We start from the raw sequence: 16726 nt of genomic DNA on the forward strand, positions 1-16726 counted from the left end.
AGAGTTTACACTGCAGTCAATAGATAGAGCAATGAAATACTATCATATCTGGGTAAAGATTTGCATCATATACTTATGAATGTTAGCATTAGGGCTGAAAATTTGCTTGCAACTACAAAGTAACAGTAGATCTTGGTTGAAGTCTCTCACCCAATTTCCCTGTATGTAGGCCAATCATCCTGTTTGAATAATAGGAATGCACCAAAAGTCTGTTGGGATGTGGGAAGACAAATAATTGAATGATCATACTTGGCTCATTCAGGAATGCCTTGTGTTGTTTCTTGTGTTTTGACATTGATCTTTAATGTATTCACTCCTATGTGGTACATGTCTGTCTCACCTCACCATAGATGCAGTATTATGAAATATACGGTGCTAGAGGGCGCTCTTTACAGGCTTCATCTAAAACCACTTTATGTAGCATGATAAATGTTTCAAGGAAAAACGGTTGACATCTTTCAAATGCAAAGACCAGGGATTGAAGAGGACTTTCTCTTTCAGTGGGTTGATAAAAAAGAAGAGCTCTAAAGACAGATCTTGCCATCTTCAGGACGCTGCTGCTTCAGTCTATACAAACCATTTAATCCATGAAAATTACACAGAATTCTCAGTGAATGTCTAAGTCTACATGATCAAAGATAATTTACAGATCAGATACCACTCTCAGGTAAAAATTGAGCGTTGCTGCTTCCTGTACAGGACAAGTCAAACTGCATTTCATTAAATGTGTTCCTGATTTTCTGGTCAAAGTGTATTATGATACATCAAATAGCTATTTTTGAAAGTTATTTTTCTTCAAGATATCTTGCATTATTGGTATTTCAAAGGCAAGGACTCACTGCATTTGGTTGATGTTATTCTAACACTCATCATCAGTCATATGAAGAGATCTATGAATCTTGCTTTGCTTGTTTAACTACAGATCATTGCATTTTTGTTGATCATCTTTGGTTTAACTTGTATCCGGTAAAACTTATTCTTGTCTCTGTCTAAACGAGCGTTAAATAGTTTTCTATATGTCTGTGTGAAGTTGGCAGCCATATTTAGAGGTTTACCTAGACTAGAAGGTCCATCATATGAGGGCGCTCCCCCATTCCAAGAAGAGGTGAGCTGGGGGGCACCATTGTACAGTGGACCTTCCAGTCTAGAGATTTTTTGAGATCTTCAAAGTGTTGCTGGCGTTTTTTCTGTCAAGCGTTACAGATAAATAAATATCTTCAGGTATGTACTATGATATTGCACGAAAATCTTGTGAAACTAAAACCAATCCAACATTTGGAAAAAAAACAAAGCTAATATGATGAAAGCTTCATGGATCACATAGCTTGTTGTAACATTAGCTGCTGACAATACAATCCATACCCAGTATGGAGTAAGGTAACTGTAAGTTTTTTCAATAGTTTGTTCCTCATAAAGATGGGACAGGTTATGTGTAACTGATTCTGCAAAACAGTGTCCAAGGTAATAAAATTTTCATTAGTTTTTGATATAACTAAACACAGCTGGCATTCTTCCAGTGTCAGCTATGTTCTGTAGAATTTGCATATTTGATTGCTATTTGTATCCAGTTGGTTCATATCTTATGGCTGGCATGGTATGCATGTAGGGTCATATCTTATGACATAGTATGTTAGCACCTTTGAAAACTTAACATCTGTAAGGAGGCCTGAACCATTGCTGTCTTTTGAAGTCAAATTCAAAAGATTCGCAGCAAAAATTTGTCTGCATTGGATTGAAAAGGTCAGCCATTTTCAGTGTCAACTTGACCAGGGAAACATTTGATGAGTTTGCATGGAATGAAAGCGTGCATCTTTTTTCAGTTTTGAAAATACATCACTCATTTCTGAATCCTTTCAACCCCATTTCCTAGTGCAACATTCCCTCTACTCTTGTCAAAAACAGTTGGGATGTACTAAGATTTGGAGGCAATAGGGTTAAAATCAGTGAAAAAAAGAAAAGAGCACCCTTCACATTTCTGAAAAGGTTGTGCTTATTGCATTGAAGGTATACTGTCACCTGTTCCAATTTTGCCACAGTTACCCTGGAAAGAAAAAATCTAATCAATTACAGATTTTAAGTTGGTGGCCACTTTTTAAAAACAACGCCCTCAAATGGGCATTTTGAATACCAAGGAACGCCCCTTTGACCACATATGGGCATATTTAAATTACAGGTGACTGTATACCTTTAAAGTTGACCTCTTAAACAGTACAAGAGAAAATATTGATGAAACTCCAAAAAAGTGTACTTATTTATATGCTACGAGACTGTATTGAAAATACAAAAACTTCATGGTTTGCAAGAGGAAAAATATTCCAGGCACGATGGAAAAGTGATTTAAGATGTGATGTTTACTTCTTGTCCTTTTTTCCAGATATGTTGAGGATGTGATCACAGAACTGTCTCACTGCTCCCCTGCCACCTTGGTTGGTTGCTATGAAACGAGCTGCATAGCGTACTTCTGTCTGGGCGTCTGCCGGAGCCGCACCCAGACCGCTCTTCCTCATTGCATCAATATCGCTCTGGTCATTCCCTAATAATGGAAACACAGGTCATAAAACCAGAATCATAGTTAGTGAAATTTTAAAATCATCGCTTGTTACTACAGTCAAATCTGTCACAGAACTGCCTACATGCTACCCTGCCACATTGGTTCGCGGACATGAAGCTATCAAATGTATCTCAGTAGTCACTCCTTCATTATAGTGAATTTCATGCCGTCTTATAGTGACTTTCATGCTGCCCAATAGTGACTTTGAAGCAGTCCAATAGTGACTTTGAGGCAGTCCGATAATGACTTTTAGGCAGTCCAATAGTGACTTTGAGGCACTCCGATAATGACTTTCAGGCAGTCCAATAGTGATTTAAGGCAGTCCAATAGTGACTTTGCAGCAGTCCACAAGTGAATTTGAGGCAGTCCAATAAAGACTTTGACGCAGTCTAAAAGTGACTTTGATGCAGTCCGATAGTGACTTTGAGGCAGTCCAATAATGACTTGAGGCAGTCAAATAGTGACTTTAGAGCAGTCCAATAGTGACTTTGAGGCAGTCCAATAATGACTTTGAGGCAGTCAAGTAAGAGTTTACATAGTACAGACTAGCTAGTATAGCAGCCCTATCTTCTGTGTGGTCAGTGACCAGCTGTGAATGCTCTGCTTTGGCAGATGAACCTCTGTGTTATGGTCAAAATTTCTGACTTCAATGACAAGGGAATATTGAAACTCAGAAAACAACAGACCAGTTTCAGTTTGAGACACGTTTCATATCTTTTAATATGAATGTTGCATTGGAAATGTTGTGACCTGGCCATTTTTAACATTTGCTATTCATTACATCACTTACCCAAAAGATGGTGCCATAACCACCTCTCTACAGAAAAATCATCTGACACAGTGCTCACTTTTCCTTGTCCCTTGATGACCTATGTATACATTTAACATACCTTTGACTGTATCTCAGGCACAGAAAGACATTTAATGAGAGTCAAGTTGGCTGGAAAATAATTCAAACTAGCTTACCCATGTAGGTGACTTGATGCCACTGCAATCCAAGATCATTAACCCATTCACTCAAAACCTTGCATTTGTCTGTGACATTGGCCTTCATTACACAGCCTGTCTTGTCACCAATCATCTGCACGGATGAGCCGCTGTCTTCTGAGACAAGTCGGACTTCAATACCAGCTGACTTTAATAACCTGAGACCTTCGAGATCACTGCAGTTATAGGAACGGAATTCTTCACCTTTTCAGAGATATAATACCAAGAGATGTTGTTAATTTACATTTCATGACACAGATTAATTTCAGACCATGGTGAAGAGTTTGTACATCAAAATTCACAACTCCAAAACGGTTGCTTTACCAAGTTGGTGATTGGTGAAATATTTTTCACTTATCCTTTTCAATTAAAGTCATTTAAAACCTGTACAAAATATCAATGTATATAGAAGATACTATCAGGTCAAATCGGTAAAAATCACTGGATTGTCTGGTAAAAAAATACAGTTAAAGGCTGAGACTTAAAGTATCTTGTGTGAAACATGCTGCACTTACTGATCCTGACAAATTGATATGAACCTGGTACAAAAAGGGTTTAACTTAAATTACAAAAATCCTTTTCTAGGTCTTCATACCTTTCAAAGTAACATGTACTTGGTTGTCCGTGATAACACCATCCACATCAAACACAGCCAGCTTTACATCTCTGTTCACCTCTTTGCCGACATAGCCGAATCTTGTCACACGCTGCTCAGCAATGGGCCAGTCTAGATCAGTGTCGATGTCCACGCTGTATTGAGGTTCCATTTCATAGTAACCAATTCTAAGAACAGACAATTCCTTTTTAACAAAAGCTTTGATACTTATCACCCTAGGATGATTATGATGAATTATATTATGAAGTTTTTTCAGATTAGCAGTGAAGCGAAACTCTGAAATGGAGATTGAAGTAGTCTTAGCAAATACATTTTGTTATTAATGTCACTAGTGTACCTGCAATGCCATTCTGTATTGAATAGAAGAATGAAAACAGAGAAAAACAAATAGAAGTTATCTCCCAGGCCAGGGAACATGAATAAATTGTTTCTAGAAACTGCAACTTCTATTTCAGCGAATTTGGACATTTTTGAAACTTCAGCAAATATGTCTTTCCATATTGCAATTATTTTATAAGTGTTGCTGGTTAGTCTCTTGAGTATCTGCATCGGTGGGACTTTGAATGAGACTTTGTACACAGAGTCAGGGCGCAATGACTATCAACAAGTTGAACAGCATCAGTATTTTGACGTGGTACAATGCAACGGGAGGGTCAATGGTCTCCTGCCCCCAAGGTACATAGTCCCCTGTTTGGGTTATAATGTTTTTATTACATGCCTCTCTTACATAGTTTTCACTCCAAAATTTTGGGTTTACATACAAATGACAATTATATGTTTTATTTCCATGTTAGTCAAAAATCTGTTAAAAATATAACAACTGTCATCATTTAATGGCACCTTGATATAGTTAAATCACTGTTATGTGGTTTATCGATTTTCATGAATAATTCTCTAAAAACTGGATATCCTGCGTTCTTGAAAACATGCAATTTGAACATTAATAGCATCAAGTTACTCTAAACATGAACAAGCAGTGTAATCTTTGTTTATCAGAAAAGTTACACCTAATCAATGCTAATAAATCTATGCTGTTAAACAAATATTATTTGTCTAATTTCAACACTGCCCAAACACCACCAAAAACTATAGTAGAATGGTACATCCTAACCATATACATGAGAATAAAGACATTAGGAAAAATAAATATGAAAACTGCTAGATGCATGAAACATAAAGTAACAGATATAATTACTTTGTACGTAAATTTGTGTTATAATCTCTCTCTCTCTCTCTCTCTCTCTCTCTCTATAATATATATATATATATATATATATATATATATATATATATATATATATATATATATATATATATATATATATATAAATAACAAAACAAAAGAACCTAGATAAGATGTTATCAGCACTCACTTTCCCCCTTGTAATAATCCTTTGTTCAATAGATCCCTTGTAAAGAAATAGAACTGGCCATTCTCATACAGTTCACCATTCCAGTCTTGGCGGCGAGGTCTCTGTCTAGGATCTAAGTTTTCAGCCTCTGTTGCCATATCTGGATTGACAAGAAAATTTGGGCAAGAAAGAATACAAAACTTTAAGAAAAGTCTCATGAAATTAAATCTGGTAAATGTCATCATGCTGGTTTTTTCCAACTTTTGTTACAGAGATGGCGAGAATACATTTGTAACCATGGTTGATGTATCAACCTCAATCTCCAGTTGAACTCCTTGCTGATTAAAGGGAAACAATCTTTGGAACTGCGCCTGTGTGAGTTTCTTGTTTACAAAAAATGTATTTCGCGCATGACACCTACATGCACATCAGCATCATAGCTGCAACATTCAAATTATACAATGCAGATTATGACAGACATGTTTTAACTTTCATCAATCACCATAGTACCTTGGATACAGTGTTTACATTGGTCATACGACCTTTGAGCAGTTCCGACAACTGCCTCCCTTTAAACCTATCCACAGGAACAGTATGATCACTCTGTAAACCTGAATTCAGATTCAGTTTAACCTGAATTCAGATTCAGATTACCCTTTTTGTGAACAAAATAGTTAAAACTGCTTGTTTATCAACTTTATCTAGAATCACCTTCATCAACTGATAAAATTTCAAAGGAAAACAAGGGACTAGCAGCATGTAAATAATAAACGTCAATAACATCTGATCCAAGGATCAGGGATCAAGGTCTGGGCTTTAAAATTGCTCATCATTCTATCTTACGTGCCAAGGTTTACAAAATCTGCACCAGAGCATTCTGCCTCAGCATCATCACCAATCAGGAATACACTTACTTTTCCCAGACTCCTTCCACCGGAAAATGTGTTTCCTGGTGACAGCAAACACAGAGTCAAAGCCGTCTTCTTTCATCATGCGGACCGGTTCCCGAAGCATCCATGGATGAACCAAAGGTGACGTGCACTGAATGATGCAGATAACGTCAATCTCTGCTCGGATGGAAAATACAAAAGTTTCAGACAAGGTGTTCAAATATTTGGAAAGTATCGCTTCAGGAGATCGCAATGAAGGAGTTTCCCTCTTATTTATCACATTAACATGGACAGCAAATATGATCATGTTTTCACTATATGCAAAAATACTGAACACTTCATGAAGAAAATACCAAAGTTTTTCTCTGATGTTATTAACAATCATTAACTATGAGAGAGCAGCTGCTTTACTGGCATTGTAAATTTAACCAAATAAAATACTTTGTTGTTTATTCAGCACACATAAGATACAAAACTTACAGAAATGTCACAAATTGATTGAACTTGAGGCATCATCACCAAGTATTACAACAAAATATCATCTTGTTCCATGCCAGTCATCAATTATTGCATGAAATCTGTTCTACTCCAGCATGACAATTTCAACGAAATATCCTGGTCACATGAGGGCTGTTGGTTGAACTTTTTAGCTTTCACCAACATGGTTTGGCCAAGCCCCATTGTTTTCAGAGGTGAATGTGGATCTGTCCACAGGAAAATGGGGTGGAATAAATTTAAGTGAAAGTATTCTTACCAGGGTGGCCTTGAGCAAACTCTGTGATTGTTTCCAATGCTGAACTGGTATCTTGTGCATATTTAGGGTCTCTGTTATGTATCTTTGCACCCCATTCGCCAGCTATGCGTGCTATCTCTTTGTGATCAGTTGACACCCATATACTGTCAAACGCTGGAAAAGAAATAATAACAATATCCATGTTGAAAAATTGTAACAGGATATAAGGTGAACTTTTTTATCAAATTAATGTGGCAGCAATATGCAGACTACACTGATGTTTCAATCATGAAGAATGGAAATCTACTGCCACTTCTCAATCCTATATAATTAAACTTAACATAGAACAAACTTCATCCTGAGGACAAAGTGATTTACAAAATTAGAATGCCAAAATCAATGGAATGATAGCACACAGTAATGTGATTATAATGTTATCTGTATGATGATAACATTTAACCAATGATTAAGCCTGCACTAAGCTCAACATACACCAGCTTGCATGACAATCAGACATACATATAATATTTTACCATCAATACATGTTGATGTAGAGTCAAAGGTACTTTTTCATTAGTGATGATATTTTATTAATGTTTCGATTTGTGTGTCTCATTTGACAATGCTCCCTTTGTCCTTTCATCAATCTTTCCAAAAGTTGTTTTAGCTTGATAAGGCTGTGTACTCTTTGATAGACAAAACCAACATTTCAGTGACATCCGTGACCTTTCCCATTGTGTACATGGAGATGTGGGAACACTTCATTTAAATTAGGCAAGATGATATCATACACTAGACATTCTCAAAATCAAGCAGGATTGTTAGTGTGACTTGTTATCTACAGTACTTCAGGAGTACTTAAAGATCCATGGAATACATTTCCAGGAAGTTGGGACACATTAAATCCTGACAGGGAGTTGAGTAGATCCCTTTCAAATTTTGAACCAAATTCTATTTCTTTCATCGTCACTAAAAACACCATTGAGCTATTGCTTGGCAGCACATCGATCAATGTCTGTCTGTGATGTTCACAATTCTGTTTAGTGTAGCAAAATGAAAGACAAATCATGAGGCCTTGGCATTCCTCTACGTTATGGTTGGTACTAAACATAGTTATGCAGTTGTACACAAGTTTTTTACAGTCTTGCTCAGCTCTGCTGGTTGAGGGACTGTCAATCCATGAAGGCTGCCACCTCATCAAAATATCAGCTTACATAGTTCAGTTGAGAGACGTGGCAATGATGAATTTAGTCAAGGATCTGTATGTCGTTTTGTAACCCAGAGTGAATGGCAACCAATAGATGGATCCTGGTCTATAAAACTATGAAGAACTTGGAAGGATACTCTGTCAATATGCAAATTCTGGCAAATCTTACAATGCATAGATACCAAAATTCACCCAAGGCTTAGTTGCTCTCTGTCAATATAATTATAACACTGCATGAGCAAACAGATATGCTATGAGATGGCTTTGGGCTGATAAAATCCATGTGTCCACACATAATTATTTCACAGAATGCACCAAGGTGTTGCTATCTTGTTTTGTATATCACCGGTAGTTAGAATTTTGATATTATTTCAGCATTCTCTTTCTTTACAGTTAGCCAGTGAAATGCTCTCTATCAGACAGAGGTACAACCTGTGAAGCAATTTCCTTAATCCCAATATCATCATCACTAAATCCCAAAACTATGCCTGTCAACAGTACATATTATATGTGCACCAGATGCTGTCATTTTCATTAGACCCTGTGTACGGCAATATAAAACCATACTTGAAAGACCTTTATTTCACAGCTGAAGATGCAGCGGGCAGCTGTTGTCCAAGTTATTATCCTTTTTTTAAATATAAATAATGTCACTGAGGTAATTTCCTGTCAGGGTACACCACTCTGAATATACTGAAAGAGCTGGGCTCTGTTAAGTGGTAGGGTGCAGACATTAATGTTGATTTTCGCGGGTGAAATCGTGTCCAGAAACCATGGTATATGTTGACAAAACCACTGAATTAGTGAAAATTTATGTTGAAATTGTTAGAGGGCTGGCTATTTCACATAAGTTATGAATAAGTTTAATGCAATTCTTCATGACAATTTTCCAGCAATATGTTATTTTGACATGAATTATGAGACTGCAAACAAAGCTTAAAAAAAAAACTCCAATGAGATAGGTGCGGCCAACGCTTGAATCCTTACATTGATCATGTTGAATGTTTTTCCTCATCTGAGATCTGCATTTAACATAAAACAAAACTTTTTTACAAGCATTTCATTATGTCATTACACTATGTAAAACACTATATAAGTAGTTAAAAGAAAGATAAAGATCATCAAAAATTAAAAATTATCACAAACTATTATAATAGGCATACAATATTGTAAATATTAAAAGCATCATGGACTGGAAGAAAAAAGTCAGTGAAAATGGTAATTTTCAGCCCCATTCTCTCCGAAAAACCATGACCAAGTGCAAAGACCACGTTGTTTCTATGGTAGCTAATAAGATTTCTCAGTCCCTTTGGAAATCAAAAACTCAAATAGTTTCACTTTGTGGACATATCAATGTAGCACTGTTGCAAAACATGACCATATGTCATACAAAAGATTTGCAAACAGTTTTGCCTCATTTATTACAATCTTATCAGTAGTTTTGATGGACTTCAGAAATGATAAATGCTTGAAAATCAACAGATGTTAAGTTCCATTAAAATCATGAAATGAAACCAGATAGAACAGCTTTATTTTGTGTGATGTGTTCTATACATGATTCCTTCTTGTACGGTATCTCTCTTTGGACAAACTCTGATGTATGAAAATAATTCTGATGTATTCTTTGTCATCAACACGAATAAAATGGAAGATATGTGCTATTTCCTATGACACACTGCTGTTTGCTGGAAATGTGAAAATGTGAAATTGTAATACTGGTACAAATCGCACACCTAAAAGAACAGCCCCTCCCCTATTAAATATGCCCATATATGGTCAAAAGGGCGTTCCTTGGTATTCAAAATGCCCATGGAGGGTGCTGTTTTTAAAAAGCGGCCACCCGCTTAAAATCTGTGATTGGTTAGATTTTCTTTCCATGGTAACTGTGGCAAAGTAGGAACAGGTGACAGTATACCTTTAAACTCCACTAGGAACTGTGATACACACAATTTTTGGCCACTCATGTTGCATTGACAAATGATGGATGTAGCGGCTAAAGTCATTTGAGACTAAATTTTCCTCTTGCCCATCCTAGATTCTATTAATTTTACTGTTTAATATCCAGGTATTTTAACTACTACGTAGTAATTTGAATTTTAACCACGGTACCTCCAAAAAACTTTACAAGACCTATGATAACCAAGTGAACATTACTACAAGTGTACACTACTATGCCGAAAGTATTAAGGTATGCTACAAAACCACCCTAGTATTATAACTGTCCCTTGCTTTGTTACAGTGATAGGCTTACGTAATCTATAATACCGGGCTATGATTTCGACGCGTTTATCAATATAATAACCGGTTAACCATACCTACGAAAACAGGCTATAAACACACTATGCTTTGCGTACGGTTTACCGTTTACGGTGTAATCAGTTTCCAACAAAGTTTTCGTTCGAGGGCTCGCCCTATCAAAATACAGACAACACCCACATGATGACAATAGAGGTTCTACCTCCATGGCCGCACTTGGCAAGGACTGTGACCGTGCCCACACCATGATAGAATATTGCTCCGCCCAATTCCATGCAGGGAAGCCAAGTACAGCGGCAACTTGGAACACAACATGGCATCACTGTGTAACCATGGACTCAGGTACAAGCGAGACCTACATAGTTTAACTTACCTTCCGCATCGATAGCAGCTTGCAGGGCCCATGATATTAACGGCCGACCTGCCAGAATTTTTATGTTTTTCAACGGAATTCCTTTGCTGCCTCCCCTCGCCATGATAGCAGCACCGAAGTGCCGCCGGTCCGATTTACTCTTCTTGTTGGGAGGGCTGTTCACAGTGTCACCTTCCATCTTCTCTCAATTTGGGATAGGTATAGATTTCTAAGAGAAGCAACTATCTGTGTACTAGTAGTAGCACGCCGCGTGACCTGTTGTGTACGTATGTTAGTTGATTGTACACGCGTCACTCTACTGGAGCGCTGAATTGAAGGCCACGCCAACTTCGTTATCACAGCAACTTTGACACTACTCGGGGTTAAAGGTCACCCGTACATAATATGGAATAGAGAAGCAGAGTAGAATAGAATCTTCATCATGCCGGATCGCTGAAGGCTCTAGCTCAGAACGACATCGGATTGCACTGACCATGGAGGTAGTAGAGAGCACTGACACATCGCCAAGGTTCGGAGCCTGGCGACAGCATGCAACTTTTCGGAAATTGACTACTGGCGCAGCTTGGCAGGCCCACAGTCGCTTGTGAATCGATACACGACGGCCACTGTGCCTACTTTTCTAATGCATACCACACAGCAGCCGTCGCGTATCGATTCACAGGTGACTGTGGGCAGGGCGACCAGCACCACATGGCAGGCTTGTCTCACATATCCGTCCCGTGGATCCCACCACATCCCATTCCCACATCCAAAGGTAAAACCAAGGGGAAGCCAGGATAAACAAACAAGCAAAAATCAAACTAAAAAATTAAACAAACAAACAAATAAAACAAAACATATATATATAAACAAATAAACAACCGAACAAACCAAACAAACAAATAAATAAACAACAAATCAAACACACAAGTAAAAATTGAATAAAAAATAAATAAATAAACACATAAACCAATACAAACCCGAATGCATAAATAAATAAATAAATAAATAAATATGAGAAAACAATCATTAAATTGAATAAGAATTGAAATAATTGACAGAACAACACATGCAACGCTACCCACCGGTAGTGATGATACTGACGTCGCATTTTGAATTTGTTACATGTGTTCATCGATCAATTATTTCACTTCTTATTCAATTTATTGTTTTCCCTTCTATCTATTTATCTCCTTGTTTACTTTTTTATTTCTTATTTGCTTAGTTATTATTTGTGTTTCTGTTAGATAGGTTGTTATTTATTTTTCTATGGTTTGTTTGTTTTGGTTAGTTTGTTTGTTTGTATATCCTGGGTTCCATATGGTAAAACACACAGCCAGCCATGTTAAGTGGATACCAGACACTTGCATTCATTGACACGCTGCGCTGACGTACAGGATGACGCTGGGTGTAATATTGCGTTGGCTCGGATCTCGTACACTCCATTCTATATGCTCTGGTGAGGAGTACAGGTGTGAAAAGCTGTTCATCAGACAATATTTTTCAAGAATATCATTTGAATTGATGACAAGCACCTGTAAACTTGAATATTGCCATACTCAGCATTCACATGATTTCTTGGAGTGATAATAGTTTGTCTTGTGATCAGTTGGTACTATACTTATACATGACTGGTTGTGTCAAATATCATGAGTACATAATAAATACAAGTAAGGCCAAAGTAAGTAAATTCTTTGTTTTGCGTCCGCGCGCGCCTAGGTTTTGGAGATTTTTCGGAAAAAAACACAAACATTCCTTTCAAAATTTCGCCGTTGGTGGCGCTATTTTGTCGCAAAAACAAGTCGTGGCGCTCGAAACACTCCTTTACGGCAGTCAGATTTCACTAAAACAGTACTCTCTACACATTTACACACTGTCGATACTCTCAGCCTCACGCCGGGCCTCACGTTCTCGCTGTCTGTTGTGGCTTTGCCTGTTGTGGCTTTGTCGTCACGATAAAAATGGATGAAAGCAGGGAAATAATCGAAGTTAAAATACAGGAAACTTTGCACGGCAACTTGAAGGCATGGTCATTGCGAGCAATCGGGACTTGAACAGAGAGAGATTCAGTCGGCCGATTGGACTTGGGTACCACGACTCAGAGAGTTTGGCAGACGGAAAAATCGGAAAGTGTTGAGGCCTATCCTAGTTAATTGGTCTTTTAGATTTGCCAAAAATTTGGTTAATTCGTTTTAACTTGAAACAAAAAATAAACCAGTGATCAGTCCTGTAAAGGAAAGGCCTTTATGTACTTTTTTGTTCAGTTTGGGTATGGGAAAGTATATTAGAATCCCTCTGTGAAAGTTCAAACTTGTAGTAGGCGGTCGTAGCTGCTCTTGAAGGAGGTCACACTTTCTGCATTAATGACATCGGCTGGTAATTTATTCCAGGTGTCCACAACTCTTGCTGAAAAAAGTACTTTCTTGTGTTAAGTCGAACGAATAGTTTATGAAGTTTGGGACACTGTCTTCAAGTTCTCGAGTTGGCTCCTAACTCAAGTGAAAGGTTACAGTGGTCATGGCCTTTGATAAATAATTCTAGCGTTGAATCATGTCGCCGCGAATTCTTCATTAAACCAAGCTGTTTAAGTCTATTTGATAATTGTAGTGTTGGAGTTTGGGTATTATTTGCCGTGCTAAGATTTTTATGTCCTTTTGTAGCCATGGTGACAAAGCTTGTACTGCATATTCGAGCTGTGGTCTCACAAGTTGCTTGTAAAGACGACGAATGACCTTTTATGATTTGATCGACAATGATCGTTTGATGAGATCAACATTCTGTTTGCCTTTTTGCACACTTATCACATTTGCTTGAAGGTTTTAAGGTAGAATGAAGTAGATCATTTTCTTCAGTTGTACGTCCCAGTGAAATATTGTACATTGAGTATTTATTGAAGGGTTGTTGTAGCCAATATGCGTCCACCAGTGTTCACTCATTTTTTGTAGCTTGTCCAAATCAGCTTGTAGAATTTCAGGATCACTACAATTTCGCAAGGGATGACATGTCTCAGTAATTTTTTGAGTTCAGAACTAATTTCACCGCCAGTATGATTGATGTAGATTAGAAAGAGTATTGGTCCAAGAACTGAACCCTTTGGACACCACTTGTGACGTATTCTCCATTCAGATGATGCTCCATTTATGACTACTCGCTGTTTTGTAATTTTCAATCATGCTTTGACCCACTGTAGAATATTTCCATTTATGCCATGATACTTCATCTTTTCAATCAATCTGGTATGTGGTACTTTGAAAGTGCAAGGAATATAGATGTGAAGCTTCCACCTAAATTTGGGTCTGATGAGTCTGTGTGTACGTGTGGAGCACAGGCGCTCCTTAGCTGGGTTGTCTGCTAAGTAGATCGATTTTCGGATCGATCTATTGATCCCGTAGTCGATATGCCCGCCACTGCAACCTAAATACTCACAAGGTGTGCAACACAATTACTCAAAAAACACACCACCCGATTTGTCAACTGGCCGTGCGCTCGCACAAAACATTCAGAACTACACTCCCATATACCTAGTTGGATCACAAATTTAACCATCTCCTCGAAAATCACACCGATGAACGTGTTACTCGCATCATCTTGAAGAAATCGGCCGTGTTTTGAGACCAAGCGTAGAGAAATGTGGCCTGCAGAACGATTCTACCATATGATGTCATTTTTCCACTGCTGATTGGTTCAACTATACTTAACCAGTGACGTCTTGCCATGACCTTTGTTTTGGCCGTTGATTAGCCAATCAGTAGTGGAATAAATTACATCATATGGTAGAATCGTTCTGCAGGCCACATTTCACTGCGCTTGGTCTCAAAACACGGCCGATTTCTTAGAGATGATGCGAGTAACACGTTCTTCGGCATGATTTTCGAGGAGATGGTTAAATTTGTGATCCAACTAGGTATATGGGAGTGTAGTTCTGAATGTTTTGTGCGAGCGCACGGCCAGTTGACAAATCGGGTGGTGTGTTTTTTGAGTGATTGTGTTGCACACCTTGTGAGTATTTAGGTTGCAGTGGCGGGCATATCGACTACGGGATCAATAAATCGATCCGAAAATCGATCTACTTAGCAGACTACCCAGCTAAGGAGCGCCTGTGGTGTGGAGACTGACAATTGCGAAATGCTTTCTTTTATTTGATGGAAAGGAAAGGTGCTGGTCCCGAGGAAGCTACAGGGAATACTTTTGTCAATTATATCATCAATTTCTTCCTCTGTCTGATGCCCCATCTTTCTAAAATTGAATGCAGAGGCTACAAGTTACCATTTCTGTTTGGTGTTTTCTTTCACAACAGACACCTTTCAGCAAAACTATGACATTCCATCAGCATAAACATTACAAGAAACTTGAAAGAAACGTACAATAACTTGAGGACAAAAGACTGCTACTGTATAGTGTTATAGTGTACCCATTCCTCAAACTGCCAAGGCTGTAAAGTTGCTGTGCAATAGTATTGACATGTGGACGCTTTGAATGCACAAGAAAGAAATCTAAAACTAATAAGAGAAAAGCAAACGTCAAAGAATGACTGTTTATTTTGATCCATTTGTTATGAAATGCATACAGTGATCATACAGTGTGTCACACTGTGACAGGAGTATTCATGTGGTTTGAGAAAAATTGTCCAATTCAGGCAAACAGATTTTGTGTTAAATTTTCTGTGTGTGTTTTTAAGCCGCTTACCCGCGTACCTTTTAGGATTTTGAGTGGACGCAAAACAAAGAATTTACTTACTTTGGCCTAATTGGGATTTATCGGTTGACAAATCTCACAAAATTGATAACAGAACATTGTGAAAACCACAGCTACATTTTAGGCCATCTTACTGAAGTATCATTGCCATGGTTACATGATGACAAACAAAGGGAGTGAGTACTCAGAAAGAATGGTGGACACAGTAGTGCTTTGACTCCTTATAGAGGACAGGTCTGCTTTATTGAATTTGTGGGATTGTACTAGAATTTTAATAAGTTACATAATTAGTCCTATAATATAATCGTAAACACAAAAATAAACAAACTAAACAGCTCTTTATTTGCAAACAAACATGAACAGAAATACAGCTCTTTAATGATTTTTGTCAAGTATATTGAACACATAACAGACACACAAACAATCAAAGAGATGGGATTGTAACACTTGTGGCCCGTGATTAGTGCAACAAAAGTAAAGGAATTGTCCTTGAGCAGTATTTATGAATGGGACAAGTATGTGAGAAATTTCACATGGCTGAAGTGTTTCATACTATTTAATAAGGCTTGGTAGTTTTGCATCAGTGTTTTGTCATCTGGATTATTTTGTGACGTATATGTTGGATTCACTTATTGATACTGGAGTTACTATCATTGGTGGGATTGTGGGATTGGTTACGTGTCGTAGTGAGGTGTTCAGTAGGATGTCATGGAATAACAAGAAACTCATAAATTTATTGAGGTTGAATCACTGCAATAATTAGTAAGTGTTCAGGATTGGAAGAGATAAATACATACAAGATATGTGTGTATACTCTCTTGATGTCAGTAAAATATAATATTTCATGGCAAGAGCTGGGTGGGCAGGTTGTAAAATCTGATTTGAAGCATGAGCTTTATTTATATCTTTTTTGCAAAGTGGCTCCAGATATGGAAAAGTCATTACAGAACAGCTGCCCAGCAACCATGTTGGATCGTATCACAACACATATTATTCATCAGAGTATATATTGTCCTTGTATAAATATTAAATGAATTTGGTATATGCATGTCTCAGCAATGTTCCTTGACATGTAAAATAACAACAA

General features: G+C 37.7%; 2 protein-coding genes across 2 annotated transcripts in view; one reads left to right on the top strand and one right to left on the bottom strand.

Moving 5' to 3' along the window:
* Positions 1–16726, top strand: part of LOC139151902 (probable endonuclease 4) — a 577101-nt gene that overhangs the window by 142405 nt on the left and 417970 nt on the right. The window lies entirely within an intron of this gene.
* LOC139151881 (N-acylneuraminate cytidylyltransferase-like) lies at positions 562–11459 on the bottom strand. Its single transcript, XM_070724912.1, has 7 exons — positions 10966–11459; positions 7151–7303; positions 6421–6573; positions 5528–5666; positions 4134–4321; positions 3518–3742; positions 562–2533 (listed from the first exon to the last, which is right to left on the bottom strand). Exons 1-7 carry the CDS (start codon positions 11141–11143, stop codon positions 2352–2354), a joined length of 1218 nt encoding a protein of 405 aa, XP_070581013.1. The 5' UTR covers positions 11144–11459; the 3' UTR covers positions 562–2351.

Source organism: Ptychodera flava, chromosome 15 (assembly GCF_041260155.1).
Source record: "Ptychodera flava strain L36383 chromosome 15, AS_Pfla_20210202, whole genome shotgun sequence".
NCBI classification, from domain to species: domain Eukaryota; kingdom Metazoa; phylum Hemichordata; class Enteropneusta; family Ptychoderidae; genus Ptychodera; species Ptychodera flava.